This window comes from Buteo buteo, chromosome 2 (genome assembly GCF_964188355.1).
Source record: "Buteo buteo chromosome 2, bButBut1.hap1.1, whole genome shotgun sequence".
Taxonomy (NCBI): Eukaryota; Metazoa; Chordata; class Aves; order Accipitriformes; family Accipitridae; genus Buteo; species Buteo buteo.
This window is the reverse complement of record NC_134172.1, coordinates 19,802,101-19,820,095: the sequence shown is the minus strand read 5'-3', so window position 1 is coordinate 19,820,095 and position 17,995 is coordinate 19,802,101. Positions and strand designations below refer to the sequence as shown.

At 37.4% G+C, this 17,995-nt stretch overlaps 1 protein-coding gene across 4 annotated transcripts in view; it reads right to left on the bottom strand.

Annotated features, from left to right (window-relative positions):
* ARHGAP21 (Rho GTPase activating protein 21) overlaps positions 1 to 17,995 on the bottom strand; it is a 124,604-nt gene that overhangs the window by 14,495 nt on the left and 92,114 nt on the right. For all 4 annotated transcript variants that reach the window (XM_075047432.1, XM_075047461.1, XM_075047441.1 and 1 more), the window contains 5 exons: positions 14,808 to 16,758; positions 1,598 to 1,756; positions 1,341 to 1,443; positions 1,215 to 1,251; positions 606 to 731 (listed from right to left, as the gene is read on the bottom strand). In XM_075047432.1, coding sequence (XP_074903533.1) covers positions 606 to 731; positions 1,215 to 1,251; positions 1,341 to 1,443; positions 1,598 to 1,756; positions 14,808 to 16,758 — 2,376 coding nt within the window. The remainder of the gene's footprint in view (positions 1 to 605; positions 732 to 1,214; positions 1,252 to 1,340; positions 1,444 to 1,597; positions 1,757 to 14,807; positions 16,759 to 17,995) is intronic.

The window sequence follows — 17,995 nt, the reverse complement described above, 5'->3', positions numbered from 1 at the left end:
GGAATGAATCGCTTAATAGCCTGCCCTCCCTGATAGCCCATTAAGTGTGTGTTCACATATGACAGCAGCAAGAAACAGAATGTGACTAGAATTTCACAGGGCATTAACACAAATATAGCAAAAAATATTGCCCACGCTTTTTAAACTTCATGGAAATCAGGCTCACATTTAGACACCACTGCAATTCCAGACTCCCAATTTTCCTTAAGTGTTGGCCTATACTTGTGCAGAAGGATAATTTGAACTTAACTCCACAACATTCACAAAAATTACAGCTTTTTTCATTATTAGCAAAAAGGAAAAAAGGTCACAAACTACAATTATCAAGGGACTGATTCTTACAACTTAGTCATTAGAAATGAATTTACTTCACAGATGCTTTGAAATGTAAAATTAAGACAGTTTAGAAAGCAGTCTGTAAAAGAAGCTGAGGAATTCACTAAAGTCAATGTTCTAAGAGGTCTAAAATTTTGCCAGTCTTACTGATGCTCATACCCCCCCCAAATTAATTAAAAAAGCAAAACAGGAAGGCTTCTAGTTTCTTATCTTAGTTTTTCACCAGTGTAATATTTGTGCTAGGCTAAAAAACAAAAAATGGCAGCTACCTTTCCTTTGTCTGTAACAAGCTGACGAAAATGGAGCCATCCTTCCTTGGAGGCATCGCCGAAGACCTCTGAAGAAGAATCTTTTCGGGAACCAGAGTCTTCTGAAGATTTCTGGCTGTCTGCAACCTAAAGAAAACATCACAGAAAGAACACCACAATGTACTTCTAAACTCATTTCTTTACAATCCCTACATTCAAGATATTTCTCACTTTAAAGATGCCCCTAGGAATATCCTCCTGGGAAAATGTAATTTCTGAAGTTTCCATACAACAGTAGTGACCTTACACATCCCAAGAATACTCTGAGAAACTGCAGGAGTCTTAGACTCTCATTAATAAGTTTTTACAAAAGCACGCCATAGATATGCTTTGTTTACAGAAGCTGAGGAAAATGGAAATCAAGGACTGTGTGGGTGAGCCTAGAAAAAAACAGAGACCATGTTTACTTATGCGCTGCACATAGCATGAACAATTTTATGAGTAGCAATTCCAATAAACTTCATGTCTGTGTTTAACACATTACTTTGTAAAATGGAGTTGTGTAATTCATACAACTTGTTGCAGTAATATGTGTAGTATTTAGGAGTTGTTATATACATATTTACCTACCTTAATCCCCTTTAAACTAGATACATGCTTAATGGATCTGTTGGGAGAAAAACAAATGTTAAAATGAGATTTTATACGCTTCAAAACACAGATCTCCAAATTAACTGATATTTTTCATGAACTCACGATTTTCCCTCTTCTCTGTAGTCATCCAGTCCTTCATCATATGACTTTGATCTTTCAGTTTTTGTGGCAGGCTGGCTATCCAGGACACTAGGCCGGATAGATTCTACAAACAAATAGAAATTTTTGAGCAGGTAGGAACCTGAATCGTATTTTTACAATTTATTTTAAGCAATGAAGAGTTTACAATTTTCACTCCTGTTCTCCAGAGCGCAAAAGGAAAAAGTTGCATGAAAAAAAAACATTAAATCAACACTCACCATGATCATGTGAAAGCTGTCGCCGAATTAAAGGGATTGGAGATGTGGGACTGGGAGGAACAGTTGTTATAGCTGGTGCTTGAGAAGCAGATGCAGAGATAACAGCAGAAGCAGGAATGTGTGCAATATCATGGTCAATACTAGGACTAGTTGGTTCATCTACAAAGATAATATGTCATATATTAACATCAAATGAATTAATAAAATGCTCAAACTAAATAGCTGTCTGAACTTCTCATTATTGGGATATCAGGTATCTTAAACATGAAGTCTTTCAAATAAACATATGGGCCCAATTAATTCACATTGTCAAATGCACTTTTAAAAAAAAAAAGGAAAAAAAAGAAAAAAAGGACCCTGTTTCATTTCATAGGGATGTTAATTGTATGTTAGAGATAAGGGCAAAGAACATCATACCCAATTATAGATTTTGTTGTGAGTGAATGAAACAGGAATTATTTGCTACACTCTTGTAATATTATTTTCAAGTAGACTATTTTTGTTTATGTGCATAAGTGAAAAATACACTTATTACATCAGTAAGTCTAAACTCAAGAGACAGATAACTAAAATTTCTTACAATAAAAAAGGGCAGACTACTGAAAAGTATTTGGTTTAAACAAGCGTTCAAATAATAAAGCCAAGTTATAAGCAAACAAAAAAACATTTTAAACAGACCTCTAGCATCCAAAGAACCAATCCCCCCCGTCCTTCGTACATTCAAACAAAGAAGCAAGTATTCGTATTTTTAAAAGATGGCACTACTACATACCAATTAGTTCTTCCACTAATTGTTCATACAAACGATTGCATGCCATACATGCCCAGCACCTCACAGTCTCAACAGCCACAAGGGTCATCATGAAAGATTCCAAAAAGCTTTAAGTATTTCTAGTATTTAACATGTTTCTTACAAGATGGAAGAAGCTGAAAGATGCGTTTTCAATCATTCTGAGAAAAGAGCTGTAACATCTTCTAGAACACATTACTAGTACTAGAAAAATAATTCTACTTCATGCTCTGGTAGAAGAGGGGATGGGGGGAGGGAGGGAGGGCGGAATCAAGTCACAAGCAGGGGCTGAACTGTACTGCCGTAATGAATATGAATGTATTCTAGGTGCTAAGAATTGTAATATGCAGAGCTACTGAAAAGCCTATTGAAATCAATGAACACTCACAGACAGAGGTTTATTCTTTGCTTTGTGTGAACACAACTGCATGTGCTGCATTGTGCTTTTCCAACAGTCACTAACAGTTCTGGTAAGGCAGCACTTGTACCATCAAAATTCGGCAATGTAAATTTAAAACAAGGCAATAAACAATTAAAGTACAGGAAAGTTTAGCAATAACAACCCTCTAAATTGTCTGGAGTGGAAAATGCAATAATTTTTTTAAGTTACATGTTAAAAAAGCATACCCCCCCAAAAAACTAGCTGCAAACTAGAAACATTACTAAAAAGGGAAAGCAAAAGAATTCACAGCAAACCAGTGACACTACAACTTAAAAAATTTTTACTTGCATCCACAGTGATAAATTAAGTCATAAAATTAATTTACTTCCATCCACAGTGATAAATTAGAAGCATTTACAGAACTCTTCTCTACCAGCTAGGAGATAGGAAGAACCTTAGTTACACTTCCATTTCAAAACTACAACAGCTCACTGTCCTACTGCCTTTTTTCATTTGCTCAGCTTCCCTGCAGCAAACCCTAAGATAAGAGCAGCCCACTAACATTGACTAAGGAACATAACCACTAGCTGTACAATTAATTAGTTTATAGCATGCAAACTGGAAGTGCTCAGCTTTCAGTTTTTTAGATTACAGATTTATCTGAAAATGTCATAGTCTCTACTCCTGAAAGTTACAAAAATGCTAGCACTTGAAATAAATCTGTGCAAGCTGTGAATACAGAAGTGTTAGGCAACACTATACAATTTCTCACACTTAAACCCAAGAATTCAGCTGAGGAAAAACAGTTTTTAAGTCCTTGAAAGCAACAATAATTATTCAAATTATTATTACTTTACAGTGGATCTAATCCCCAGATGAATCAAAATTAAAGTGATTTTGAAATAGGCAAGCTTTAAAGAAACTACAAATTACATTAGTACAGGAGGGAAATAACTGTTCAATCCCTGAAGAGGTTGAAGGTCAGCTAATGGCAAGCTTTGACATAATATAAAGTGATTATAGAGCAAACCATGACGTACACCATACGAGTTACCGCCTACTAATTTAATGCACTGGCAAGCTCCACCACTGCTGTCCAATAAGAAACAAAACCCAAACAACTACATATACCCCTTGTATTTTGACTTTTCTTTTTAGTGCTTGCAATATTCATCTTGCTTTTCAGTTTTCTTGATTAATCAGTGTATTTGCACCCCAAAACATCTTGCACGGCATGTGAAAGGATGTGTTCGGCTCGCCAATCAATGAAAACGACTGTGTCCGAAACACGGTGAAGCATACAGAACAAGAGCCAGAGGAGAAGCCACGCAAAATAATTCCCTTTCAGTTTGTCATCTCACACACAGATTACTGGTGTCCCTTTAAGTATTTGTAACAAAAAGGTCAGACACTCCAGGACTCCTTAAAGTTTTACTTTTCGTTTGAGAAAAGGATTCAAATACAATTTGCTCTGCATTATTATCTATGAAGCAACACAAGGCCATTGGAATGTGAGCCAGCATGGTAACAGAGCATCTCTGGCAAAGGGGAAGATGCCGCTTGTCACCTCTGTTTGAACATGAGCATGCAACTGGTTCACAGTTACAACTAGTGATTTTCAGGAAGAGCCTTTCAATGCAAAAACATTTATAGGGGGTAAGACACTGAAAGCTTGTAATAAATGGGCAACACAGCTCCAGCTACAGTCATCCTGCATTAACCCGTTTGCTAGCTAAAGCAGAGAGAAATTCATGTATCAAAGTACATTTGTATTGCAGTGCAGCTGGAGATCAGGGACCTACAAAGAAAGGGAGCATCTGTACACAGTGTAAGCGATCTAGAAAAATAATAACTTTCTGACTCTGCAAAGACACAGATTTACACAGAATGGGCTCAGAAGCAGAACTAGAGATTTCAAAACTGAGGATGACATGGGTGAGAAAGGATGACAAAGAGGATGTACTATCCCCACTCTGTGGATGAGGAACCAAGGAAGAAGTATTAACCAATTTTCCAGAGATTCAAAGGAATGAACGCCAAAAAAAAAAAAAAAAAAAACTGAAAAAAAAAAAAAGCTCAGCTCTGTATCATACCCTACTATGCTGCTATAATACAATTTTATCACGATTAATATTTAATGTCTTTGTTTATACATGAAACTCCTCAAACAGTCCTTCAGGATTACACATGAAGGTTTGAAAGTAACAACCTGAACACTTGAACACAAAAGAGGGCACATTTTGAGAACCTTAAATATATTTTGAATTATTCAGGTAGAAGAAAACCTTAGAAGGTTCCCTAGCTCAACCTCCTCCTCCAAGCAGGGTTAGTACTGAATTCAGACCATGTTGCTCAGTGCTTTTTTGCAACAAGTGCCAAAGGGAGGGGAATGATCTCTTCCCTCAATATCTCAGCTATGCTCTTATTGATGCAGACCAGAATGGGGTTAAGTCTTCATCATCATCAAGGTGCCACTACCACTGCAGGAGGTTAGCCTATTCCAGAAGCAGAACATAATACTATCAGACCATCCCTCCAGGCCAAGTCCTTTTGAATACATTTTCGCAGGTATTGACTACACCCCCTAGTCTGGTGTTTGCAAACTTGATGAGCATATTCCATCTCCTCTCTAGGTCACCGATAAAGGTATTAAACAAGACGGACCCTGAAGAATGCCACTTTTAACCAGGCTCCAAGTAGAATATGAACCCTTAGCCACTATCCTTTACACCTGACGATCCAGTTTTCCTATGTGTCCAGCAAGTACACCGATCCAGACTATGGCACAAGGATGGTGTCGCAGAAAAGGTCAAAAGCCTTGCTAAAGTCAAGGTTGGTGACCCCCTTGTGTCCTCTCATTCACAGATCTACTCATCTCATTATAAAAGGCAATCACATTGGTCAAGTACTATTTACCCTCGGTAAATCCAGGCTAGCTATTCCCAATCACCTTCTCCTTTGTGTGCCCAGAAATAAGTTCCAAGAGGTCCAATTCCATGATTTTCGTAACAACTGAGACAGGGCTGATTGACTGCCTTCTCTGGATTGTCCTTCTTATCCTTTTTCAAGATGGGTGCACAATTTGCTTTTTTCCAGTTAATGCAGACCTCCCCCACTCCTCATGATCCTTCAAAGATGACAGTATCACTGCAATGACATCAGCCAACTCTCTCGGCACCTTCAGATGCATTTCATTGGGTTGGATGGACATATATGGGTTAAGCTACACTGGAGTTCCCTGTTTATCCAAGTTGGTTATGATTGTAGGTTTTGTTTGCTTGGTTTTGTTGGGTTTCTGGGGGGTTGGGGGGGGTGTGTGTGTGTTTGTTGTTTTTTTTTTTAAGGAAATGGTTTTAGTTAACTGAAACATAACATATAAACATGGAGAGCAATTTCACAGACTAACTTCAGTCCAGAGGGGCTAACCATCAGGAATGCCTGGGCTATTACTAACAGAAAAAGGTGATTTCTCCCACCAATGCCTGGGGATTCAGATTGCCAAATCTTTCTTCACTAGTAATAGAAAGTGACTAGAAAAAAAAACAGCTTCCCAAGGTTAAAGTAATCTTTCATATTTACTCCCCTTTGGACATGGCAGTCTTGCAAGCAGTATCTCAACACCTCAAAAGACTGTAAGAAGGAATTGTATTTAGTAAGTGTATTGCAGACCACATCACCATTTAAAACAATAATTAGATGTTTCCATTTAAACCGACAATATGAATATGTGGCTACAAACCTTGATTCAACAAGTATGTATTTTATCAAAACCATTATCTGATTTAAAGATTCAAATCATAAAAATTTAATAGATGTGCAGTAACACGCACTTAAAACAGCTTTAAATTACTTTTTACATGAAAAATGTTGAGATAGTGTGCGCCCCCAGGCACAAAAAAAAAATAAAAAAAAATAAAAAATCACTCAACATACAATTTCCCAAACTGCATACATTGAAGAGGATAACAGTACTTTAATACTATTGGCTTTCTGAAAACCATATCCAATTTGTGGATTAGGTATGTGTTTGAAGACGCCCCTGTAGTACTTAATGCAATATTGGTTACTCAAAAATTTTGTGGAATTGTAATAGTGATTGCTCTTTGTAAAAAGCTCAGCCTTCTGCAGAAGGCTACAGGGAGGTAACTCATACTACTTTTCTGTCTCCAAAGCAAAGAGCTAAAAGAGTCATCAAAAACATTACCTACATTCAACAGAGGCACAGATGTGAACATTTCCATATACTGGGATGGCATCTACCTGACAGACATTACAATAAGTATTTTAATCATTGCCTCTTTATTTCTTCAATAATTCTCTCAAACAACAGGTTATGGCTTTTGGGGCGTAATTTAAGAATTAATCTTACATGGCAAATTTGATTGCTTATGGCAGAAAAGAAGGTACAAAACTATCAAGCACTCATTACTGAAGGACAAACAGGACACGCCAGTGACATGAACAGACCCTGCAGCAGGACTGGCTTTAGAGGCACTCCCGTACTTCCAGCCCTTTGTCAACAACCATTTTGCACGCCGCACTGTCGGCTTATCCAAGCACTCCATGGCATGTGATACCACGACAGGCTCTGCACCGTCACAACACACCACACTACCTCGCTCCAAAGTATTCTTCTTAAATACAGAACATGAAAGCTTTAAAATTTTGTCCTACACCTAATACCTCCTCTCTGCCTCTCAGTTTAAGTTTGTTCCAGCTTGCTACAGGCAGCACTTCGCTTACGGTACAGCCACGCGGACTCAATCTTCCTTCCTTCGCCTTGGTGGCGGGCAGGACACAAGGGATCAAGTAAAGGCTGCTGAGGCACAGCCACAAGCGGAGCAAGGGAGAGCAGAGCAGGGGGACGGAGGCCACAAGGAAGAGCATCATTGAGAAGAACGCAGGAAGAAAGGAGGGAGGACGGACAAGATACTGGAGGTAGGAAGAGGATCTTCATCCATACACAGGCAAGGAAGTTAAAAAAAAGGTCTCTCAGAGGCTCCTCATGCCCAAGAAACCTCAAAAGAAGCTGAATTTAAGGTAAACGCAGACATACTAATTATAGACCATTATTCTTAAACGCCTATCAGGAAGACAATCAAATAAAAAGACCACATATACAATTTCACCTGCATAGTGAGAAAGCCAGAAAAAATCCAATAAAACAAAAATGAATTGTTCAATCAAAAATAAACCATATGGAACTAACCCTGCTATCACACAAGACAGCACGAAGGACTAATAAATACCCCACAGCAGTGACTTTTTGTTACAGTAGTACCTTGAAGTACAAGCTGCTGCATCTTATACTTCAACCTGCAAGGGTAAAAGCTCCAATCATTAAAGACTTCCAAGCCTAAAACACATGATCTAAAAAGAAGATACACTATTGCCTGGATACATCATGACTTGCTGCCTCGTTTTTTCAAAAAAGAACCTTTAAAAAGAGATGTTTTTGTTAGTTTTTAAGTATTTCCAGCACTGATTGTCTTTACAAATAACTTCTTCATATATCTACTTTACATAATTATCCTCATGTAGCCAAAAGAATATAACGGAAACAAGTCTGCATGCTGAGTACATTCATTTCTGTAAGCCACAGAAACACAGGACTGGAACAAGCCTCCTGAATCATCAAATCCAGTCCTCTGCTAATGCACTCATGTAAATATGTTTATTATACTGAGTTTCACACAAACAGAAAAAGGTTTCCCAAGGTTATTCTTCATGTCAGACTATTCTGAAAACCTTATCTATGACAGTCTGTTGCTTATTTCAGTGTTAAACAAACGTATAACTAACTTTGTATAGAAAGTAATACAAAGCAATTCTAATGGTTCCTGTTCACAGTATTACCTACCCCGCCACATAAAAAAAGTATAATTCTCAATATATTTTTTTTCTGCCAAGAACCCTAATAGCATTCCTTTATTACCTGTAATTATTATTTTAAGTTATAATGATATACTAAGGATGATTCATGCTTTGAAAATATTACCCATTACCAAACAAACATGATGCTTTTAATCTATTAAAACTCTTCCAGATGTTATGAATTATGGGCTTCAAATTTGAAGTTTTAATTAAAACAGGATTTTTGAGTTACAGAAGCATTTAAATGGTATTTAAAATGCTAATTTATAAGTTTGTGTTTTGGCTACTATACTTCAGAATACCACCATGATTTAAAAATTGTTCTTTGGATAAGAAACACTGAAATTTTCAGCCTAGAGCAATAGCTATTTGGCAGGCCACACTGTAAAACCCTGAAAAAAAAAAATAGAGGACTGATGCTTATCTTAGAAACACTGATGACATGTTAAAAGCTGTGCCAATGCTATCACTAAAATAATGGAAGCAGTAGTCCCTCAAAAATTAACATCTGTCCAGTCTAATGTCTACTGAAGTTACATTTATATTTTCATAGCTTGGAATAGCTAAGCAGTAACTTGTAGAAAAAAAATTATCACAATGGCTGAAGATTTTCATGTTCATCTTGACTGCTAACAGTTTTTGCTAGAAATAAAGTTTCCTTAAACCATAGCGTATCAACCATCTGTATTCAGCCACCATTTGCCCTTAAGGTATCTGCACATTTTGGGTTGACAAGCCACAATCTCTGCTGCAGAAGTCTGAGGTTTTGAATTTCTCTCTGCCTGATCCTTATCTCTTCTCACAAGGAGAAAACAGAATGAGTACATTCTTTCAATTATTTCTTTATTGCATGTGAGAATATTTCTGGTTGTTTCCCCTAACCTTTCTCTATTTCTATCATCATAACCCTTTTTTAGTGTGCTGTGCAGGTGTATTGATTTATTTTCTAGTTTCAAGAATATAACTGCATTCAGGATGTGTGTATTCACACTGTTGTCTTCTGTACCACAGCCTAAGCAGCCTGCAAAAAGAGGCATAAAGATGTAGGGGGAGGAGAGAAAAGGTATGCCATGTATTTCACTAAAAAAAGGCAGTAAACTCATCACGCTTTCAAAAAAAGTACTTGGAGTTAGGTACATGACTTATCATTTAAAGGTAGGTACTGATAAGGTAAACCCTATACACCTCTACCTCCAGCATTAGAGCATAATGCCATCGAATGTACAATAAAGATGCCCCAAAAATTTAACTAATGCTGGGTGGTTTAGAAGGTTTCACCTCCTAATTCCTTAGTTAAATTACTTTAAAAAACAAGAAGTGTTTGGTAACAACAACACAAAAAAGAATTAAAAATATGGTTGAGCAGAATTCACTAGAAGCCATTTAAATTTATCCTGTTAATCAACAAGTACCCAAATACTTCTATTATGATAGTAGTTTGTATAAAAATATACTGGAACACAATAAAGAAAGATCTTTGTTTTTGAAAACTAGCATGAAGATCAGCTTTTAAAGCAAGGTGAAAAGCAAGAGTCTGCCTGATTACTAGTACAGAAATCACTATAGTTGTTTGCCTGTGCTAAGGGTAGAAGCAATAGAGAGATAAAACCATGAGTGACATGGAAAGGGTGAATCAAGATTAGCAGTCTACTGGTCACTCTTAGAACATTTGTATCTGAAATTCAGCCAGCAGGAGACAGGTTTTAAAAAAACTACACAAACAAAAAAAGGAATAAATACCATGTAGTTAAAGCTGTGAAACTCCTGGCAAATCTTTAAATCAACACAGGGTATTGGATATTGAAATTTTACTGCAGTACAAAAGAGAATGGAGAAATTTATGGAGCACTTAAAATCACATTTGGCTCAGGAATGTTGTAAAGTGCAAATGGTTGGAGAATAGAAAGTACCAACATTAAGTATCATATATCCTTGTCCTGTTCTTACACCTTTCTTTAGGTATCAATTTCAGCCACAGAGAGGACACTCATCTAATTTTCACAACACTTTGATGTTACTGAAGCCTGCTCAAATATTTTTATCTGGCTAATTTTCTCTCAGTTATTCACAAATTAACAGTGGAATGAAGTGACCTGAAATTTTTCTAGGGTAAGGATGTACTAGGTATTTTCAAAAATGGGATCACACCTCCGAGGAAAAGTCTTCATACTTAACTGATGCTATTGCATGCCTAAAAGAAAAGCTCTGTAATAGGATGACTACAAACTTGAAGTTTAGAAGTTTTTTACAAATCAAACAAGATGATGTTTATTTAGGCTAAGTATTTCAAAACATATCCATTTAAAATTAATTTTCATGTGACAACCCACTGTAAAGTTGGAAAGAACATTCAGCCTGTAGTAATAGCCAAAGCACTAAACTGCACTGGCGGCTAGACATACTGCAATCAGGTTAAGTATTGAAGCAGTTTCTCCATTTCACTCATGTTGGTAGTTCATTCAACTCAATCTGGGAGTTGGATTACCCTTTTTTTAAACTGCTTTCTACTCTACAGTAAATGGTGTAAGAAGGAAAAAAATAGTTTCAAGCTAGCTGCAGATCTGACATGCACACTAGACATCTATGTCTAAGAAATGTATTAAAATAACCATATTCTGAATCAACCTTTTCTTGACAGTTACAAAAATGTTAAGTAGCATTCTAATATCCATTCCAGTGCAGGTTAACACACCTGAAATTACCCAGTAGGTCAGAAATTTATCATTTGCTGTTCTCTAACAGAGAAATTGTGTACAAATTACAAGTCTGAAAAAACATACATTAAAAACCATAATTGCCAATATAGTCACTGATAGAGATAATGGTATTTTTACTAGTCTAGAGAACAGGTGAGACTGTTTCTGGGTAAAAGGAATAACCTTTCATTAGACTAACTCGCATAGTTTGAAACAATAGAGAGCATTTCAAGAACAAAGCCTTTCTTTGGACCTGAAATAGAAACTGTAGCTTTCCAAGCTAACCACAATACACTGCATTTAGTAGCACATAGAAAGTATTGAAGCCTGCAGTACCAGGGTATGTTTTTCTGTAAAACCTGCAGCTTCCTCATCCCCCGAGAACATCTGTTTACCTGAAGAAGAGTTTGAGCACACAATAGCTTGCCTAATTTTTTCAAATAAATCCATTTCTCTTATAAAAGATATTACATCTACCTACTAGGTTTGCTCTGAACAGATTTCTCATTTCTATTAGCAAATGCAACCCAAAATTTAATCTCCCTGCTTCAGAACAGCCTTTTGTGAAAGGACTAATGTCAAAAGGCAGTTCTTCAGCAACCCACCATAATCCCTGCAAGAATCTGCCGTGAGCAAGCTCAATGGAAACTCTGCTTGGATTTCTCTTTGTAGTGGGGAGCACTGTGCTACTTACAAAGAGCTAAAATCATCGTGATGATGTGCTGTTCGCAAGAGCAGGTTAGTCACAAAATACTGCTGCAGAAGCCAACTGTTCCTGGCTGAATTTCTACCAAAATATGGTCTGGTCATATCTACTATTTTTAATGAGCAGAAAGTGATAACAAAAATAAACACCCCACAAAGTATTTAAAATGGCAATAATATGCAACATTGGAAGATATTTATTCCTCCAAAATTTACATTTTTACACTACTCCAAAGATCTACTGTATAAATAACTTCAGTAGCTGTATTTATGAAAAGAACCATATCTAATAAAACCTAATACTGCAAAAAACAATTATGTTGATGTAAACATAAGGGAACACAACACAAAGGTACATCTTTATTCAAAGTAACGTCCTTCTCAATCATCAGACAGAAGAAAAAAGAAAAAGAAACCCAAACCAAAACACAACACAGAAAATTTCAAGTGATTTTCCTTCAGAAGAGTTAAATAGCCTTTAACTGAGTTTCAAAGTATATCTAGGGTTTTATCTACCTGATTAAGCAAGGCTTTTAACAAGTGAAGCTGTAATTAGGCATAATGATAGTGGAACAAGCGAAGTTAGAATCATGCATATTAATTCTAACTATGGAAGATGCCCATCCCTAATGGCATTTGATGCTCCTCCTATTCAGAGAGGGTTATTTCATCTTCAAGATGCTGGAGCTGTGGTGGAAATTTTCCACAGCACCTATACCAGCACAAGAATTTCTTGCTAGGAAGACAGTCACAAGTACTGTGTTGGCTCAGACTGTCCCCATGCTCTAGCAGCACCATTTTTTAATATTTCTGGAGTATTCAGGAGGTTTCAATCCAGGAGGCTAAGGAGCTCATAACAATTCACACAATCCCATGTGGTGTTATGCCAAGAGGCTGCAATGGAGAGTTACAACTTTGTTTCCTCTGAACTGCTTGGCTGCTACCAGTATGCAGTACAATTGCCACGTTTAAGGTTTCTTTGAAATTTAATCATCACATTTCTCTAAAATCTGTAAGCAAGCCACATGAGTAAGAGTTCATGGCAAATTTTTGTCAAAATCAAGATAGGAGATTGTGTAGAAAAGGTTGGGCTTGACTTACACAGTTTTGATCCAACTTGCACATGACATTTAAATTGTACGGGATTAGGAAACTCCCATCAAGCACTCCTAAGTATCTACAAATACCACACGTAACTTAAATCAAGTGCCCCAAATTGATTTTAGGCATACTATTAAAAAGCCCTACATAAAGACTGGTTATACGCCTTACAAACTTGTACTAAAGCTTAAAGAAAGATCGACAGGGTCTAAAGAAGAATCCAAAATTACACTGGATATTGATGCATCCAGTAATAATAATTTTTAATAAAATATATACAATTCCCATTCAAAAAGGAAAACCTAATATAAAAACCATCTGCTAGCTAAGAAAGCATTTTTATAACATCTTAACAAAATTCTGTCAAAAGAACAGATTATATCTCTCATATGATTTCCATTCTTTGATGCACACAAAGCTTCTTCACTATTTTTGCTTATTACCTTAAACTAGTGGCAGATATTATAGAGAATTCTAGGGGAAAAAAATCACTGCTGCAGATCCACAATAGAAGACAATTGTGCTAAGACAATGTATCTGTATCTCCCGTAACCTAATCTGTAAAAAACCTGAAGAGTATTAAGAATAGTTGTTTTTCACATACGTGAGTTTGCGAATCAAAATTCAGTATTTTCTAAATACTTGTTATACTAAATTCAAGAACACAGAGTCAGGTATAAATCAACCCATGTGGAGAATGGTCTGCAGACATCTAGACTCCAAAGGATTAAACCAGCCACAACAAAAGAAAATCCAACTCAACAACAACAGTGGGGCAAAGATGACACAGACATTGACTACTTGATAGAACAGAAATGCTCTGCCACTAAACTCTCTCTTCAGCACAAGACTCCAATTCCTCACTTATCCAAAATGGGATTATTATTTTTTTTTTCTACTACTAACAATCCTTCCACAAATTCCTCTTTTCTTCCAGATTATTTCAAAAGTGCTCAGCCTCCTTCCTATAAGCTTCCTGTAATTCCAACCCTGTTTGTGTCACAGCCCACAGGCGAATCTTTATGCCTTCTCACATTCTGTTTCCACAAACCCTTTAACTCATATCCACATTAGCACCTTTACTTGCAAATTCACTTCATTTTATTGCTATCCTTTCACCTGAAACGGCTTTCCTCTATCCCATAGCTGTCTCAGAAAGCTTTCAACCTTACCTATTCAGCTGACAAACTTTTTTTCACAAATCACCCTTATATGGATTTGCATCCATATTCTCTCTTTACTAGATTCCAAATATATTTTATACTGGAGAAGTAAAAATATTTTGAAAGGTTCTGCAGATGCTAGTTGTCCATATACATAACATCAGAGCATTATGTGGAGTGATAACCAGACACAGTTATATAATGTAGACTTCTCTAGGGGGTTAAGGAAAACTCTAGAAAAATATTACATCACTGTAGAATTTTTTTTTTTTTTTTACACTGATCCTCCAGGACTCCAAACAAAAAAACTTTTTTTTTTTCCCTCCATGGAAGAATACTTCTAGTTTTACCAATGTAATATTACTCTAGATGAGAAAAGAGCTCTCATGCCCCTTAACCTCAGGGTTTACAGGAACAGCAGTCAGCTACCTGGCATGGCGCTCTCCATCATCTTTAGTAGAGACAAGCATTTGATGTACACTGGAATAGTTTAACTCACCAATAAACGGAATAGAAGCCAAGGAGTCACCAGGTGGGCTGGAACCTGATGCTTTCCTTTCTTCTATTCTTTTTATGTGGACTTCTCTCCGAGCGTCGTTAGGTAACCAACATGTAGTGTCCGAGGCTGCCTCTTGATCATTTACAGCAAGAATGTAGGACTGATGCCTCAAAGGCTGTGGAGTTTGGTGGCCAGAAGGTGATTTGTCCCGCATGACTACTGTGTCTTTGCCATTTTCCTGAACATCCGTTTGCAGAATTTCAGGCTCATGGACATCTTCCCTTTCGGAATCATGAATCTTTTGTCTGATGGAACCATCAACATTGTCAGAGGTAGTTGAACTCTCACTTGTTGGCTGAACAAGTTTGGCAGAGGCTGGAGACAGAGAGGAGGGTTGGATGGTTTTGCCAGTTTCTGTTTTGTGATCTGGGGCACTTTCTGCTCGGATCCTTGACTGTTGGTTTAACAGACCACTCTGATGCAAGTGATTTACTGTTCTTTGGTCTTTGCTGGCAATAGCATCCAGGCCCTGGCTAAGGGGAAACGATGGTTTTGCTGCATAGGGAGCAGAGTTCTTCAAAGAGCTACTTTTAGAACTTCTAGCTGGTGTGAGAGACAATCTCTCCTGTGAAACAGTTGCAGGTTTTGAAACTCCCCCAGGAGTTTGCAAATCTCGAGAAGGTTGTAACATTTTTATATCTGGTGGAACTTTCTGAAAATGAGAACCAGGCAGAGAAGCTCTACTACCTGTTCTCCTATTATCCGAAATATAAGCACTCGAAGCCATAGAAAAATTTTGACCTCGAAGGGACATATGAAATGCATGCTGTCTAGATCTCTCATGAATACCTCGTCGATCATCTTGTTCGGTAAACCCTGTCCACTTGTAAGTTTTTCTCCTATCTCCATTTGTATCTGCAATCAGATTCTCAGAATGAAAATTTTCTAGCACTTCACCCTGTTTGCTGAGATAATCCCATGACCGAGCCCTGTGATTCCTAGCATTAACTGAAGGTGAAGTTAGAGTATCTTGTGAAGCACTTCGTGGCCACTCTTTCATCAAGACAGGATCTTCAAGTCTTTCCTGGGATACACTTCTCTGCCGGATCTGAACAGACTGCGGAACCCTGTCATGAGAGGTGCTCCTGCGCCGTACCTGTGAAGTAGTGCGATTTGGCACCACTTGATTATAATCAGTTGTATTCTGAGAAGCTGCTCTTAAACTATCTAACCTTTCCTGTATTGTCCGGGAGCCATACATGTGCATGCGCCTATTATCAATGTACTCCTTGTAAGTTTTGTAGGTCTTCCAGTCTATATGCTGGTGGGAGGTTGGAGAACTGTAATGATTAGTAGAGACTGAGGGTGAGTCTGTGGCTTGAGCAGGAGGTCTAGTGCTTGGGATTCCTTCTGGACATACCACGTAATTTGAAGCTTTACTTAATGTTCCAGTTGGATCAACTGGCCTTGTTATTGGAGTCTGGGGAAGTACAATGGCAGTGGACACTGAAGAAGATGGTGACGTGGTCCGTGCTTTTAGACTGGTTTGATCTTTTAAGCCATATCTTACTTCCTCTGTCCTGTGTGATGGACCAGCATGATTATTTCTACAAGATGGCAAATCTACAGCCTTCTCAGAAGGCACAATAACAGTCCTTACAGTTTCATTGCAAACACACACAGCTGTATTTGATTTTGCAATGTCTGTTGGTGATGGAGGCACTTGTATTTCCATTCTGTAGGCCCTCTCTGGCTGTGTCAATGCCCGTACTGGTCTACTGACTTGCTGTTTCCCCAGTGAGAAGTCAGAAGGTAGCTTGTCACCAGCTTGTGCCATACCAGAAGTTGTGGATGTCAGGCGTGGGTAACATATTGGTGGTGGTTCAGGTATGTTGTGGGCATTACCACTGTAGGCTTCGTTGCCTTTCAGGTAGGCATCTTGGGAATACGCCTGTGGAGAGAAGATTAAGTGAGTATTCAGTAGTGAGGAAGACAGAAAAGTTCACCATGTAGCATTTGCACAATCAAGCTTCAAGAGAGGGAACACATGTACAAAATTCACACTATCTATAATTTTAGATAAAATGTTAGTTAAAAAGATAAAAACAGCATTCCATCCCCTTAATGAGCAGAAACAGAACAATCAAAATCATTACATACATTCCCTCCCTCGACAATTAAAAATACTGAACTGATGACCAATTCTAGGAAATGTTGCAGGTAGGGCACTGAGACAGGTTTCCCAAAATTCATGAGCACAAAACACAGTATATTTCTCCCCCTTAGTCTTGCTTTCTATCATGATGCTTCACACATTCTTCCTGTTTAAGCTTCATATTGCTGGAAACCAGAATTTCACAGCAATTGACAGGTTAAAATGCTGCATAATAAATTCAACTAGCACTAGAAAATTCTCTATTCACTTAGTGTATAAAAACTCTGTTCACTTAATGTAGTGTATATGAAAAGTACACACAGATGTACATACACACACTCCTCTAAGATGTCTTCTACATAAAAGCTACTGTTCCTAAACATGAAATGAATAAATTGAAGCAGTAACATCTTTGTTATGAGCCAACACCCTATAAGTCATCTTACATTTTACAGGAGACAGCCAGTACATGACACACGAATCTTACTGCAAATACATTAATATTTAAAATTTTTAACTTCAGAGTACAAACAGTATGAAAATTCATACATATCCACTACTGTCCACAAACTACTAAACCACAAACTAAAATCTCAAATTAATTTCCTTAGCGCATTTATTTGCACCTTTATGTTTAAAAGCCTGGATCCTGAGAAAAAAATGGTTATATTACACTTAGTATGTTTCTGTAGCCTTTTAGAAAAGCAGCATTTATCATCGTGAAATTAACAGAACATTCAAAATAATAAATCAATGAGAAGCATACAGCATACTTAAACAATATCCTATTATTGAAAAACTTTAGCATGACTTCATTCAGTTTAAACATAATGCAATAAAGAGCCAACACAGAGCCTGCCAATGCAACAGAAGATTAAAATGATTTCTCAGGGCTTTTACACAGTTAGGCGTGGTATCATATCACAGCATTTCCTGTCCAAATCATAACATGCTCAATTACAGAACATCAATGTGCCCTGTCTTAACACTAGACAGGTTATAAAAGCCCAAATGCAGCCATAAAATTCAGACA